This window comes from Peromyscus eremicus, chromosome 8a (assembly GCF_949786415.1).
Source record: "Peromyscus eremicus chromosome 8a, PerEre_H2_v1, whole genome shotgun sequence".
In the NCBI taxonomy this organism is placed as follows: domain Eukaryota; kingdom Metazoa; phylum Chordata; class Mammalia; order Rodentia; family Cricetidae; genus Peromyscus; species Peromyscus eremicus.
This window is the reverse complement of record NC_081423.1, coordinates 15,668,824-15,685,223: the sequence shown is the minus strand read 5'-3', so window position 1 is coordinate 15,685,223 and position 16,400 is coordinate 15,668,824. Positions and strand designations below refer to the sequence as shown.

At 52.5% G+C, this 16,400-nt stretch overlaps 1 protein-coding gene across 1 annotated transcript; it reads right to left on the bottom strand.

Moving 5' to 3' along the window:
* Positions 1-7,353: 7,353 nt before the first annotated feature.
* Positions 7,354-15,983, bottom strand: Neurl1b (neuralized E3 ubiquitin protein ligase 1B). The gene is made up of 5 exons (XM_059269207.1): positions 15,958-15,983; positions 14,786-14,790; positions 10,703-11,395; positions 9,058-9,183; positions 7,354-8,661 (listed from the first exon to the last, which is right to left on the bottom strand). Exons 1-5 carry the CDS (start codon positions 15,981-15,983, stop codon positions 8,417-8,419), a joined length of 1,095 nt encoding a protein of 364 aa, XP_059125190.1. The 3' UTR covers positions 7,354-8,416.
* Positions 15,984-16,400: the final 417 nt, after the last annotated feature.

Here is a 16,400-nt window from a genome sequence, read left to right as displayed (position 1 = left end):
TCTTGAGTAAGTTTAAAGTTGCAACCAGGGCGCATACTGCAGAAGTGGCTGTCACTGTTAGGGGGACTCCCGCTGTACCAGGACAATAGGAAAGGAGCTTTGATGACTAGGCTCACCTACCAAATGTCCTCTACTGTGAAATGCAACTTCATTTGAGAGGGGAAAGTCTAAACTAAATATGCTGATGGAGAATCCTGCTCCTGGACGGCGAGTGCCCATGGGGGTGGCTCCCCGGGGTCAGCATACAGAAAGGATGCAACTGTGGTCCAAAAGGCCAGACTCCATCCCCAGCCAGCGGCAGACTCTGGCAGCATCATCCACATGGCTTTGTACACATGGAAGATTTAAGATGGAGGGGCTCATGGAGTCTTGTACCGTGGTTCCAGAGAGACGCTGAGACCAGATAATGTGTATCAGGGTTGGAGTCCCTGCAAAGAGGCCCCAGGAAGGCTTTGTGTGAAGCTGCGAAGGTGAAGCCTGAGCAGCTGTGGAGACTCCAGGATAGGGCAGATACTGGAACCATGGGCTGTCCACTGAAGAACTCTGAAGGCGTGGAGTAGCCCAGCTCAAGACAGTGGGTATGTATACGCAAGGGGCAAGGCTGGGAGTGTGTCTCCCTAATCCCTTTGGAAGCCACATGGTTCCGTCATGAGTCCCAGATGGCAGAGATGGAGCAGCGGGATTTGGTGTTTGCCATGATGGGTCTGGGTCTTGCTTGGGTCCAGTTATCCCTTGCTATGTTTCAGTTCCCCCCTTTGAGATGGGAATGTTTATTCTGTTCTGTTGTGTGTTGGAAGTATGCGATTTGTTTTATTTACTTTTTATTTTTATAGGAGCTCACATTGAAGTGATTACCTTGAGTCCCAAATGAGACTTGGGCTTTTAAATAGTACTGTACCATTAAAGACTACGGGACTTTTGAAGTTGGACTGAATGTGTGTTGTATTATGAGATGTCCATGAGCATGCAGGTGCAATGGGTCTGAAGATTAAGGCTTAAACGTGTTATGTTCGGGTATCAAGTTGACAAGGGGTGGGTTTGAGATGGTTAACGTTGACTTTCAACTTGACAGGATGTAGGGTCACTTTGGAGACAAATCTTTGGATGTGTCTATGAGAGTTTTTTTAATTAGGTTAGTTGAGGTGGAAAGACCCACCCTAACTGTCATACTGAATAAAAAATGAGAGAGCTCCGAGTCCCAGCATTCCTTGCTGTCTGCTTCCTGATGAGCAGCCCTCCCCTGTTCCTGCTACCATATCCCGTTCATCCCTAGAAACTGTGAGCTAAAACAAACCATTCCTTCCTGAAGTTGCTTTTGACAGGGATTTTGTCTCCACAACGGGATGGATTTCTAACACGTTTACTAAGTTGGCATGGCATGTTAGGTACCACTGGGGCCACCTTGATGGCCACAGGCAAACCCGCCAACATGACACTAACCTTGAAGAAAGCAGAATAGAAAAACTGAGGCAGATGTAGACGAATACCTGGGTCCAGCTCTCCCTGAAGCCAGCGAGAACTGACAGGTTCAGTGTGTTAAATTAGTAAAATTTCCCTTCCTCCTCTTGCTCTGAAGTTGGCTTTCCTTCTTCCCCTCCCCCATCTATCCATTATCTATCCTATCTGTCTATCTATCTACCTACCTACATATCATCTATCTATCTATCTATTTATCTATCTATCTATCTACCTACCTATCATCCATCCATCTATCTACCTACCTACCTATCATCTATCTATCTACCTACCTACCTATCATCTATCTACCTATCATCTATCTATCTATCTATCTATCCATTCATTTATTTTACAAGATCTCACAGTGTATTCCAAGTCCAAAGAACTCAGGTTAATGTGATGATTTTTCCTTATTAAAAAAGTCCTGGTGTTCATGAAAATGGCCCCAGCCCCTAAGAAACAGGTGGTATCATGAGGGAATGGAGGGCCTGAGCTCTGAAAGGAAGCAAACACAGCTGTGAATGGTTTTGCTTTGACAAGATCTACTTCTTCCTCTGGGGAGTCCTTGGTCTCTTCCTCTGTTAATGAGAACCTCAAAGAGGCCTTGCAGGGGCTGGAGAGATGGCTCAGAGGTTAAGAGCACCGGCTGGTCTTCCAGAGTTCCTGAGTTCAAGTCCCAGCAACCACATGGTGGCTCACAACCATCTATAGAGATGAGATCTGGTGCCCTCTTCTGGTGTATGTATATAGGCAGAACACTGTATACACAATAAACAAATAAATAAAATCTTAAAAAAAAAAAAAGAGGCCTTGCAGACATCCTGTGGATATTGTGGTTTCTGTGGCTAGCTAAAGGCTGGTACATTTCTCTTGCCCCATTGTTCCTAACGCAGTGGTCCAGCTGGGATGTTCTGATAGGTTGGGAAGAGCAGGCCTCTGGACTTCCCTCACCTCCTCCCTTCCGTTCCTGGTGCTGCTGCAAGCCCACGCCGGTCACCTGGGTCCCAAACCTGGACTACAAGGAAACCCAAGCCAGCCAGCCAGCCAGCCTTATCTCACCACGACTAAATGCAGATCCTAAACTCACACTGGCTGCCTGGGAATTCCAACAAATTCCAGCTGGGGCCAGCTGCTCTTAGTGGGTTTTGCAGAACTGGGAGGTAATTTTCGCTCTAACCTCCAGCTTAAACGAACAGCCATACCTGCTTGCTATAGAATAGGTTAGAACCAGCCGGGAGGTGACGGCGCCCACCTTTAATCCCAGCCCTCGGGAGGCAGAGGCGGGTGGATTTCTGAGTTTGAGGCCAGCCTGGTCTATATAGTGAGATAGGAAAGAGGGGGGGGAGTGAGGGAGAGAGGGAGGAAGGAAGGAAGGAGGAGGGAAGCAGGGAAAGGAATGAGAAAAAAAGAAAAGAAAAAATGTGGGCCCTGCAGGCAGCCACCATGAAGTGATTGCTCAGGGCAGCCCTCCCTGGCTACTTTTCTGTGGTGCTTGTGATGCATGGTCAGTTGTGGGGCCTCTGGGATGCTTCCTCACATCCATCAGGTCAGATTGTGTGTGGTGATACCGTTTTCCCCTGGCTGACCTGGAACTTGTTATGTAGATCAGCATGGCCTTAAACTGACTTCTGTCCTCCAAGCTTCTGTCCCCATGTCTTGTTAACATTCACATGTCCCTGTGTTGTAAACCCCTAACATTTATTTCCTGTTGTGAGTGCTGGACACTGGTGCACAGAACATCTCCAAGCATGACCACAACAGTAGTCACACCCGCCCTGAAATCAAGTGACTCTTGATGTGCAGAGGCCTAACCAAGGTACCAGAGTCAGGCTGCCCTGGCTCCACACGACAGCTTCATAGTACCATCCCATGGTTCACTCAGCCATTCCTACAGAGATGTCTGTCAGTTTGTCTGTCCAGGCACTCCTTCACTGCTCTGATATTTCCGGGAAAAGGGAATACCACACTTCTAGTCTTCAGGACCCAGGAAAAGACCAATGCATGTCCTGGGTCTGGCCAATCAGGGCCCAGATTGCCCTGGTGTTAAGGTTCAGGAAGGGACACCATACACGACCATACACGTTGGTCCACTAAGCTATGATGGAAGGCAGGATGCGGGCTGAGAAGTCAGGCAGTTCTGAGAACCTACCTGGTAAGGGAGAGCGGAGGAGGGCAGGATGCAGAGCAATCTGCTCAGCAGCAGAGACTGTGTTCTGTTCTTCCCACCTGAGGCAGTTTGTTCCTTCCAAAGTTGAGGCAGTACCCCGTTTGCTGCACACTTCAGGCAGGGTCTTGGTTTCCTGCCGCGCTAACCAATGCTGCTGCCAACATCACCACGATCGGAGCTCACCCTTAACGAGAGGATTTCTTTGCGGTATCTTTGCAGATGTGCAGTGACATCGTGGAAGGACTAAGGGCCGTCGAGGCTCTTTGGACACGGTGTCCCCTGTTTAAAGGCTGGCAGGGTTTGCAGCCCTCCCTCCAGTCACCAACACAACATTCGGCACACACACCAAAAACTGGATTCTGATGAGACTTTTTTCTTTTTTAAATCAAGCCAGAGTTGTATTTGTTTTTCAAACAGGAAAGTTATGTTAATATAAAACAGATAAAAACAGACAAATATCAGAACACACAACACACAAAGATCAGCGCAAACCCTTCCCCGCTCACTCCCCAAGCTCTCAGGCCTTTAGTACAGTTCCCCAAGGCTAGACGGTACCGGACAGTCACAGTATTGAATCAGAAAGGACAGACATGTTTCAAAGGGTCTGTACACAGGTAGTGGGGGTAGGGTGGGAACGAACACTATCAGTCCAACAGCAAACCGCAGGAGGGTCTCAGAGACTCCTCGCCGGCGTCTGGAGACCTACCACATCTGCTAGCTTCTTGTCCACTTTGAAGGGTTGCAATTTAAAGGAGAAAAAGTGCACGCACACACACTTCCATAAGGCACAGACAGATTGTCGGATGGGTAGTTCCATTAGGGACTCGAGTGAGACACTGAAGTACTGAGGAATGCTGGGAGGCCGTGTGGTCCTGAGCCGTGTGCCCAGCCAGGGCGGGATGGATGGAGCAGGGCAGTCACTGCTTCCCACACTCCAAGGCTGCACAATGCCACTCTCAGCCGGGACTCGGGGCTCTTTGTGGCCCCCAGTGCCTGGAAGTAGCAGGAAGATGTCTCCCTAGAGACTCCCTGCTGGACCTGAAGGTGGTCATTCACTGGTGGGGTCCTGGCTGTTTGGCAAGAGCTCACTTACTACAAGAAACCCCCACATATCTCATGTGGGCGTGGGAAGATTTGTGGGCATTTAACTAAATGGACCCAAGGCAACAGAACGGTCAAGAAAGCCCACATGTTCTGCCCTGTCTTACCAGTGTGGCACCACTCAGGCATCAGGGCTGAGCACACCCTATGTTCCCGCCTCACATCCTGAGGGCACCCAGCAAATGATGTTGGATGACTTTGTGTCCATATATGTGTGATGCTATTTCACTAAACTCCAGCTACTTGTCCCCTGGCTCCTGATCTAATCTGCAGTTTTTCACTAAGAACCTACTGTGTGCTAGCACCAGACCCAACTCCAGAGTGATCAAATCAGTTTATAATGTGGCTTCTGGCCTCCGGTCTGAGAACTGCTCACAGGCTTTGCCTTTGGTCCCAGCTCTTAACCTCGTGTCCTGATCACGAGCCATGCTGGTGAGTGGATGTTGAACAAGTGAAAACATGTGTCACAGCCCGTGAAGGACAGCTGCCCAAGAAGTCAACCCCAAGGCTCTTGGGATGCAGTAAGAGGAGATGCCCACTTTTGCTTGGGAAACAACCATTTTCCAGGAAGTTCCAGTGGGCAGGGATATGGCTGCCATGAATTGGGGGGTCACCTTGCTTCCCCCATCCTCCTCTTAGCTTTTGAGGCTCACAGGGCACAAAATGGGCAGTGAGCCTGGAAAACGGGGGTGGGGTGCTGCCCGAGAGGGGAGTGGCCACAAGATCCCAGAAAGGGGTGGCTTAAGGTCCCTCTCCAAAGCAGCCCCACATGACACCCCGGTGCAGAAGGGCAGCAAATGCATGAGCCTTAGAAAACACTTGTCCCCGCCAGGGTGTGGGCAGCAGAGGGACTGTGGCCCAGAGCCTTCTGCACAGATGCAGGTGCCCAGGCTCTGCAGAAAAGAAGACTCTGGTAGTACAGAGCTTCCTGAGAAGTGGGGCAGACTGGCCAGGACTAGATGCAGGGGAGGGGGTGGGTGGGGGCTTGAATCCTAGCCCTGCCACTTCCTTTTGTGTGATCCTTAAAATTCTCACAGGATCTCAAATCTCACCCACCAAATGAGGACAATACTGTATTTCCTAGATCCTGAGTAACCATTTCCCCACAGCTGAATGTCTTTGAACCCAGCATCCTGTGGCTAAGGTGGGTGTGGCTTCTGCAGTTACTCATAAGATGGTGTGCCTTCTAACCAGCCAGGTCTCAGATGGGACTCAAGGTGGCACTAAACCTGTACACGGGGTCTTGTCAGAGGTGTGTCTTTAACTCAGTGTGCAGGCATGTGAGAGGTGACAAGGAATGTGACTGGCTTCTTTCCCCTCCTGCCCCTTGTTGAGATGAGACCCATACACTGCCTCTAGGGCCTGACTCCATCTTTCAGAGCATTGGCAAACACCTGGCATTTAGAACAGAAACGGTCCCTTTGCTCTGTGGGAAACAAGGTAGCTATTTATAGTGGCTGCCGAGCAGGTTAAACAGGCCTGTGATGCCTTTCTGCCCTGCTAGCAGGTCACCAGGAGCTTGCCTGGTTCACCCCTGGCTCCAGGACCTCAGCTACTGATTAGTGGCTGTGGGTGGTGCCTGCTGCAACGCTGGGGTCCAGCTGGGAAAGCAGGAGGCCAAGTGGAGCTGGCTCTCCCAGGCCACTGAGACCGTGGCAGTTAGAGACTATGACCAGGCAGGGCCATGGCTGCCTGGAAACCCAGGTACCATCACTGGTGACAAGGTAGCTCTGCCCATGCCCACGACATGGAGAAGCCAAAAGCTTGGCTGAGTAAATTGAGCAGGGTACCCAATGCGCCTGATTCTCCAACTCTCCTCCAGGCAAACAAGGGTTCCTGCAGCTCTTTGAAAGATTTAACTGCATCCAGGCAGTGGTGGCCCACACCTTTAATCCCAGCGCTCAGGAGGCAGACACAGGCAGATCTCTCTGAGTTCGAGGCCAGCCTTATCTACAGAATAAGTTCCAGGACGGCCAGGGCTACAAAGAGAAACCCTTTCTCTAAAAGAAGAAGAAAAAAAATGCAGCTGCAAAGCGAAAGGATGGTGATGCGCCCTGCAGTCTCTAAGGAAAAGCCAGCTCTCAGGGGCTCTTGCTGGGGACAGGAATGGGGAAGCTATGATTGGGCCAGATCCAGACACTCCCAGTCAGAGAAGCATCGGCACAGGCCCAAGGCCTCCAGCTACCCAAGCACACTGACTCCGGCTTGGGCTGCTGTCGGGTGGTCCATGGCTCCTGTCCAAGCCTGTTCCATGAACCTCACTTCTCGAATGCTTCTCTTCCCCTCTTACTTCCTCACAGCTAGAGATGGACAGACTAGGAGCTGTGAGAAAAAGTTTCTCCTCACAAGGTGTCTCAAGCTTTCTCAGTGTGGGGGGGTCTCCCTAGTGCCCTGGTACTAGGCTTCTAAGTAGGAACCAAGAAGCAGAGAGGCCAAGGAACTCTTCTAAAGGTACAGCTCACAGAATGTAGGTGTAATCCCGAGCCCGCAGCTCTTCGGAAGGGAGGAACATGCCTGGCCAGAGCATCAGCAGTGGGAAGGTCTGGGAGTCTACAGAAACAGGTCTGGCTCAGTGAGAGGGGGCCAGGGCCGGGGTCCTGGGAAATGCCAGCAAACAGGCCCAGGAGTTGGGGGGCATTTCAGTCAGTTCTTCACAAGTATCTAACAAGTGTGTTAGTTAACACCTTAATAATCCACAGAAAAATGAGAGGTCAGGACAAGGTCCAGATAGGGAGACTGGGTCTTCTGGCTTCTGCCAGCTGGTCACTGGGACATGCCCACAGCTCTCCTTAATTCTTCTTAATTCATAATGGGAGTTATGGAGCCGCCCCGGAGAACAGGAGGAGCATTACAAAACTCCAGAGCATGTGGGGCTGAGGGGCGAGGAGCTTACTGTTCAGACTGGGGATGGAGGAATCCTAGATGCTAGAGCTTGGGGCACCTGTCCTCAGCTGCCACGGGAAGGAAGGCGCCTCCCAGTCTGAGTAAGCAGTGAAAGTCACCTGTGCTGGGCTGTTCTCTGCCCACCTTCCCCTCAGCAGGAGCTGCTGCCTGGAGCTGTAAACAGTGAGTTATTTTTGCTTTCCTTTAGGAAATTTGAGTGCCTCTTTCTATACCATTGAAGGAGTTCTGTGTAGGTTCAGGCCTTGTGTCTTCAAAGCTAGCTCATTGCAGAAAACTACATCCCCAGAAAGTGGACAACCGTCACATTAACATTTAGGCCCGGATTGCACATTCCTTAGTGTTAAATACCCTCCAGGAGACGACAGATTCCTGCACAATACATCCACACACACTCTCTCACTCATTCTCTCTCACTCATTCTTTCTCTGTGCTGTCTCCCCCCACCCCAACACACACACACTCAACCCAACCCCAAAGAAGCATTGCACAGACAGAGGGCACCCTTTCCTAGCTGAAGGTCACCAAGAGGCAGGTGATCTGCCAGGCAGTTCCTGAGCTGAATCTTGGGACAGGCTTTTGGGGGCAACACGTGTTTGAGCCAGAAGCAATGCTTGCCTGGGCTCTGGCCCCCCGGGGCCTCGTCTCCACACCTGTCCTGCCTTGCTCATCACTGCGGAGTGGCAGATGAGATGGCTTCTGACCTTGGGCTCCCTGGTAGCCATGGTGTCGCCCACCTAACAGGGGCTTCAGAAAGGTGACCTCGCCTTGGCCCAGCCCGCTGCACAGCTATGGCCTGTAGATCTTGATGACATCCTTGATGGGCCGCCGGCAGATGGGACAGCAGGCCCGTGCCTGCCTTCGGAGCCGCAGGCCGCAGCTGTGGCAGAGGCACATGTGTCCACACGTATAGATGACCGTGTCCACCTCGCTGTCGAAGCACACCGTACACTCTCCATTCCTGCTGCCTGCTGCTTCAGGTGCAGAGAAGGCTGGGGACACTGGGGGGCTCAGCGGGGAGCTGGGGGCTGTCACTGCCAGAAGGGAGACAGGACATCATTAATGACATGGCTCTCGGGAGGGCTCTGCTGGGCGATCCCAAGAACGCAGTGCTCCCATGGTGGAAATGGGGCACAGTGTGGGGACAGTCCCATCTTCGTTTGCCTCCTGAGTTTTACCCGTTTTTGATATTGCTGTCCCCAAAAGCACAAAGGGAAACTGCCTTCACCAGCAGCCTTTGGGCCTCTCAATCTCCATATCTATGTTCCCGCCCGAGGATAGCAGAAGATCAGATGCCATGGAAAACCCAACAGGACTGCTCAGCCAGCAAAGGCCAAGGCTACTGGCACAGCCAAAGGAACCCCTGCCCCCCAGGGGTCTCTATGCCATCAGGAACCCCTGCCCCCTGGGGGGGGGTTCTATTTCCTTACCCAGAGATGACTCTGATGCGGAGGAAGACTGGTTGACACCGAAGGTCACGTCTGAATCACTGTCATCCTGGGAGCCGCTGAAGGACCCCGATGGAGTTGTGGTCTCAGGACTGGACTGCAGGGTACCTGGGAGCCAGAGAGACTCTATTGGGGGTGGCACAAGCCCTGCATTCCTGCTCCTTATCGCCCTGCACCCCTTCTGTCTAGGGAGTGGACTGGAGTGACTGTCATGTTCTGCCAATGTGGCGGACGCCTGTGTTTTGCCTGCCCAGCCTCCATTCCTACTCGGGTGCATTCACACCGATATGGCTATCCCTCTCCTCCGAACTCAGAAATAGCCTTAGGATGCCGGGCCAGGTCCAGAGAACCTTCCATTCTTCAGTCCCATTGCGAGCCAAGGAAGAGCACATAACCCAAGCAAGGCCACCCTGCCACTGCCATTAGAACTGTTGGGAAAGGAAAGGTTCGTGCCACTGAGAGGGAAGCCTAGCACGGGCGAAGGCAAGGGCCTGACTGACGGAGAGTGGAGCCAGCACAGGACTCATCCTGACGATGCGCATTCATCGCCTAGACCTAGCTTTCCTGAATCCTTCCAACAGACTCCCGCACTTGTGAGTTATACTACCCTTGGTTGCTTGGGGCACTTAGAAGGGGGTTTTTGTCACAGCTACAGGATCCCGGACTGTGAATATTTCTCTCTGCCCAAGCTCAATGCTAATTCAGAAAATACGTCCCTCCTTAGGAAGAAGAGCGATGCCCCCTTTACTCTGCTTGATGAAGGTCAGCTAACATAGCAGGAACTTGGGCAACTTGTCTCAGAATGAAATATTACATTAGGTAGTTCAACAACAACAAGAAGAATAAAAACAAAGTAATCCTAGCCAACAACCACAGACATCCTGCTCCTCCTCTGCCCTCCTTCAGACACCCAGGCTGTAGCCATAGTTATGACATGCTGGGCATGAAGAGCAGCCCATCACTTCATCCCCATGGCAACCTCACCATGTACACAGCACTCTCTTCCACCCAGGATACCGAAACCTAGGAGAATGGTATCTGCTCAGCACTTCAGGGCTGTGTGACCCTTGGACTGTGAGATCTGCCTTTCTGTTCTGTGTGTAGATGGGGATCATCACGTGGATTCACAGGCCGCTTGGAGCATCGAGGGCAACGTGGTGGCAGGGTGGCTGTGCCTGCTATGAGCTGGGCTGTGAGGGTGGCACTGTGCTCTCTGGACCATTCGCTCCCCGAAACTTGGAAGGTACCCCCTCTGCTGCAGCTAATGTCACCCTGTGCAGCTGTCCCTGTCCGCATCTCACACACAGTGGGTGGGTATCCTGTCCTTTGCTGGCCATGCCCACAGCTTCTGGCCTCTGCCTATTTCTTCTAAGGTCCAAGGCAAGAATCGTCTCAAAACAGAATGGCTCAACCCTTCCCTCCACTCTCTGGACGTGTTGGGGTGCTGTTTCTCTTGCATATGTCAGTGAATTCCCCTTCTCTCTCACACAATTAATATGCATTATTCATTTTCTAAATAAAAAAATCCTAATAAAATTAATCATACGGGAAATAAAAACTACACCCGCCCTCCAAGCCCTGAGAGCATCCGGGTGCAAGCTCTTGTTGGGGACCTTGGGTCACTCACCCAGAAGACGCAGCTGGCCCGCCGCTCCGCCGCGCACCGCGAAGAAGGCCCAGAGCGCCTGCGAGGTGTCCACGCACAGCAGGCGTCCCCGCGGGCGCCCGTTCACCGCCAGCAGTACGTCGCCGCCCGGCCGCAGGGTGAAGCTGAGCGCGTCGCCGCCGCTGGGGACCGGACCGGCGCGCGCCACCACCCAGTATTCCTTGCGGTCCAGCAGCGCAGCGGGGTCGGCGGGCAGCTCGGATGGCCGCAGCGCGCCGGGATCGCACGACGTGATGCCGAAGGCCACGGCCGCGGGTGCCGCCAGCCCCGGCCGGCCCACTTCCACGCACAGGCTCTCGCCCGGCCGCAGTGGCCGCTCGGAGAACACCAGGGTGCGGCCGCCGTCGGGTCGGGGCGCGCAGGCCAGCCTGCGATCGGCAGACAGGCTCACGTCGGGGCCGCGCGTGGCGTGGAAGCGCAGCTCGGCGTCCAGCAGCGCGGGTGACGACGCGGGCCGAGCGCGTTCGCGGGCCACGCACGGGACGGCGGCGTCCGGACGGCCGAGAGCCAGGTGACCCAGCTTGGCCACCACCTGGTTGTTCTCCAGCTCATTGTTGTCGAAGTTGGCGGTGTCGTGGCTGCCGGGAGGGGGGCAGGCGCTGAGGCGGGCCTGGCCCAGGCGCAGGGGTGTCAGTGTGTCCGCAAAGGTGCTTTCTGAGGGGCAGAGGAGAAGCATCAGGAGGCCTGCCGGCACCCTGGATCCCAGACTCCAGACCCTGGATCCCATCACCCCAACCCCAGACCTCACACCCAGTCCCTGAAGACCTAGAGCCCTGGACTCCAGTTTACCCAGACCCCCAACCTCAGACTCTGAACCCCAGGTTCCCTCGACCTCAGACTCCACACTCCTAAACCCCAAACCTCAGAACCTGAACCTTAGATAGCATCCCCCCTCCCCCACACCTCAATCTCAGACATGAGACTCTAGACCCCAGCTCCTCCTGATCTCATCCCAGACTTCAGACCCCACTCCTGAACTCCTAGACCTAATGCCCTGGACCCCAGACTTGCCTGGCCCCAAACTCCCTTGGACCTCACCGCAGAACCTCCTGACCTCTGTCTCTGGGCCCCAGATCCCCCGACCTTAGGGCTTTAGGTGGTCAGACTGGATTGATTTCTACCTGATCCTCCATCCTTGCTGTACCTGACTTCCTACTGCTTTGAAAGGGCCTTCTCTTCCTCCACCTTGCTTCCTCTTCTCTCCGTCCCTGACCAGGCTGTTCTTGAACTTGTTATCTTCCGTCTTAGTCTCCCAAGTCCTGGGGTTCGTGCACCAAGCCCAACTTCTTGCCTCCTTCCTTTGTCCTTTTCTCTCTCCCATCCCCCAGAGGTTGTCATACATTTGCAAGTCTGGGCATTTAAAGAACTTTACTGTGTCCTTAGTTCAGTGCATACCATCAACCTAAAGAGCAAATCCTATATCGGGGCCCCAGCATGTGGATCTCATTTAATACTGCAATTGACCGGTATGAACTATTACTACTGCCATTTGGCAAAGATGGAAGCTGAGGCAGGGGGTGTAGGGGACAGGACCTGGCACAGAACCCAAGCTGTCTTGTCTGAATTCAGGACTCTTCAATACGATGACACCAGAAACAGAAATGACAGAATGGTGAGAAAAGAGGAAGAAGTGTGGATGCCAGTGTCTGGTGTGGGAGAGGAAGTGTGGATGCCAGTGTCTGGTGTGGGAGAGGAAGTGTGGATGCCAGTGTCTGGTGTGGGAGAGGAAGTGTGGATGCCAGTGTCTGGTGTGGGAGGTACCTTTTGCTGACAGTAGGGTCCTGGAAGAGTAAGGGGTGGGGAGAGTCAAGAGTTCCATCTAGCAGGCTCAGTGCAAGGCTGAGGTGTCAGAAAGAAGAAGATAGGGAGCGGGCAGGGTGGGGTATGCTTCTGGGAACTCCTGGGGTTCCTGTGCTGGGAACTAGGTCCCGGATGACTAAGATGTAGTACAAGTTCTGAAAGACGGGGCTCAGTGCACGCTATTGGAAGTGCTGGTCCCCAAGGGTGAAGGCTGGGCTGAGGAGTAACTCTGTCTTGTGAGGACAGGCCTGACCCCCGATGCTCTCCAGCTTCTGGTCTCACTATGTAATCTCTTCCGTTTGTGCTCTCGTGATGGCAGCTCCCAGGGGCCCCACCAGAGGCCAGATCAGGGAGGCAGCCTAATCTGGTCTTTCAACCTGTACAACATGACAAACAGACTTCACGGCAAAGCCTCGGCTATTTTGTTATAGCGGACAGAAGAACGGCTAACATGGAAGCCAACAGTTTAGAGATGGCATTCAAGGCCTGCTGATATTCTCAAGGAGAAATGGTCTTGCTTCATGAGAGCTTGTTTAGGTCTATAGTTGTTTATACATACATATACATACCTATCTTCATGTTATATATACATACACACACATCTCCATACTCTGGGTGACTCTAAGAGCTGAATATATATTTAAAATATGTTTATGTGTGCTTTGAAAACACTTTTGTTATTTTTATGTTTATGGGTGTTTTGCCTGCATACCTGTCTGTGTACCACCCGTGTGCCTGCTGCCCACAGAGGTCAGAAGAGGGCACTGGATCCCTGAAACTGGAGTTTCAGATGTTGGTGGGTCACCATGTGGGTGCTGGGAATAGAATCTGGCTGGGTCCTCCGGAAGAGCAGCCGGTGCTCTTAACTGCTTGAGAGCCCCTCATGTAGTTTTTACATGGGCTTTCTGTACGCTGTAATTCACACTTTAAGAAAGTGAGTGCAGCTAGCATAGAACCCAGGGCCTTCTGTCTCAGCAGAGGGTGGGTAGCCTTTCCAGTCAGGTACGTGATGCCTTGCAAGGCCCAGGCAGGACTGCTGCTCTGGCTTCTGTACCCACACCCAGATCTCCCTCAGAAAGAGCAACCCACCCTCACAGCTGTGACCTGAGGAGTCGGGGGTCCTTCAACCTGGCCAGTCACTACTACCCCACCCCCTGCCTATGGCCACAAGTCAAGAGATGAGGTTTGAACCCTAATGGGTGGATGAGGCCAGTAAGCCTTGAGACCCCGGACAGAGGTTGCGAGGACATGGGGCTGTCACCTGCAGGTGGCCGCTGGTTTGCCCCACAGGACAGTCAAGCTGAGGAGGGAGCTGACAGAATGACAGCAGAGAAAGAAGTGAAGAGCCTCCCCAGGCACTGCCCTTCACCAGGTAGTTGCAAGGCATTATGTCCTTTTTTCCACTTAAGCGATACTGAAGCAACCAAATATTTCAGACTATCTAGACTGCGGTGCCATGGCCTTGGCGTGGTATTTGTTTAATCTGACCAGCCACTGGGCAGAGGAAGGATGGGGACCACTCGGCCCCAGACCCTTTGTCCTGGGAAGAGGGATGGATCTCCTTCAGCCAGCATCCCTGGGACAGTACAATGTTCTCGGGGAAGAGGACAGCTGGAATGCCAGTATACCTTAGCAGATGTGAGCCTCGTTTTCCGTATCTGCAAGCTGTCCCGGGGTGCACTAATTGATGAGACAGGCCTGGCACATGTGACGTGATCACAAATACAAGGAGGGAGAAATGGGATCTAAAGGGATTCCATCTCAGAGTGACAGGGTGGCTCGGAGGGAGGGGGAGGGAGGGGGAAGGGAGGGAGGGGCAGGCACCCAACGCAAAGGCCTTCCTCGGAAATACAGTCCTGGCTGTGGGCTGTACCACCTGAGAGTCTGGGGTAAGCCTGGTGCTGGGAGCCAGACCCGCTGTCCCTGGCTTAGGCGCAGCCTGAGCAGAGACTTTCCAGGTCTCCCAGGGGACTCAGTGTTCATCCAGGACTGAGAGCTGCTGAGCCACATACAGACACATCCAGCCTCAACGACTGTGAGCTCAGTCCCGGTCACCCTCCTTCTCAGAACCCGGATTCTTACCTAAGCATGAACTGCACCCTGGGCCTGGCCTCACCAGTGTGGGAGCGGAACCCGCGTCAGGAAGACGCAGGGCAGGGCACACTCTTCCACCAGGCCAAAAGCTGTATGCAGCCTGTGGGCCCCTTTTGACTTGGCTCAAGTTCTGGGGCAGTCCCTAAAGACGAGGACTGTGTTTCCCAGGCCTGTGGTGCTGGATGAAGCCTGGGTTCATTTGAATTTTAGATAAACAATTTTTTTTTTTGGTATGAGCATGTTCCAAATACTGCCACAGGACACAGTCATACTAAATTTTTGTTTTGTTTATCTTAAATTCAAACTTAACTAGATGTCCTGTATTTTTATTGCTCACTTGATAGCTCTACCCTGATGTCATCTTTGGGTTTTGCTTTGCAGGCTTTATTCAGTGGGGTATGAGAAGTGAGGGGGCAATGAAGGGCCCTGGGTTTTTGTTTTGTTTTTTTCTACTCTGGGATTTCAAGGCCGAGAATTTTAAAGCAATTATATTACTTCCTCAGAAGTCTAGGGTGCACAGGGTAAATCAGACATTGGCTGCTGTGAGGTAGCCATTGGTGGGTCCTGGGGTACCTCTCTTCCCAAGCTAAGTTTTTCCAGGGATCTCTCAGAGTTGCACATTACATCGTCTCTTACCTGCTGCCCATTCTTAACATTAAGTCATGGTGGCTTACCATCCGTTTATTTACTGTTATTTAAAAACCTTTTATTCAGTGCTGGCGATCACACCTGGACCCTCACATCCTGGATGAGTGCTCTCTCACTGGGCTACAGCTACAATCTCTTTCCCTTTTTCTGAGACAGAGTTTTACTATGTAGCTCTGGCTGGCCTGGAACTTCCTACGTGGATCAGGCTGGCCTCAAAGTTACCGAGATCCACCTGCCTCCGCCTCCTGAGTGCTGGGGCTAAAGGCGTGTGCCACCACACCAGGCTTCTGTTCTTATTTTTATCAGCCCTACAAGAGACCCCCAAACCTTAACTCTGGAAGAGATGGCTCAGTGGTTAAAAGCACTCACTGCTCTTGCAGAGGACCAGGTTCAGATCCCACTACCCACATAGTGGCTCATAACTTCCTGTCACCCCAGTCCCTGGTGATCTGACACCCTCTTCTGGCCTCCACCACATGCACACACTCAGGTATGCACTCATACATAGGAACAAACGCAACCCAGTTAACTACACATGTGCATATACACATACTTTTAGGTGATTCTTAAGAGATATAAGGAGGAAGGGACATTCACCCATGACCTCATGACCCCATGACCCAGAGACAGAGCTCCTCTTGCTTTTCCTGCCCCTGTTATATATCTGTGTGAACACTGTTCTGTACCAGGTATGTCCCATCAGCTAGCACAGCTCTGGGTGTGCTATTGATCTGCAAATAAAGAGACAGGCTCAGGTTTGCTCGGTTACATGTGTGCTCCACCCACTTCCTCCCAAGGGTCATACAACACGGTGGTGATGGTGGTGATGGTGGTGGTGGTGGTGGTGGTGGTGGTGGTGGTGGTGGTGGTGTTTCCATGCAAGTTTGCTGAGTGAGAAAATGAAAAGAGGGGATCCGTGTGTTCCCTAGGTGTCTTCAGCCTCATTTAGTCATCAAGGCCAGCCTCCAATCTGTATTTTAAATATTCCTAACCCATTTGCACTGTTCATGTGTGGCCGTGGCTTCCTGTCTGCTCACAGAGACATGGGCTGGGGAAACAGGCGTGATTGCTTCCTACTCTACAGGGATAAAGTGGTGGGAGGTTTTGAGGTTTAGGG

Excerpts from the sequence above, each read along its gene's own strand:
- Neurl1b (XM_059269207.1), bottom strand. The coding sequence starts at position 15,983 with ATGGGACATACCTGGTACAGAACAGT. Across the intron at positions 9,184-10,702 it reads GGGCCAGCTGCGTCTTCTGG|GTACCCTGCAGTCCAGTCCT; the intron begins GTGAGTGACCCA and ends TCTGGCTCCCAG. Across the intron at positions 8,662-9,057 it reads CGCATCAGAGTCATCTCTGG|TGACAGCCCCCAGCTCCCCG; the intron begins GTAAGGAAATAG and ends CCCTTCTGGCAG.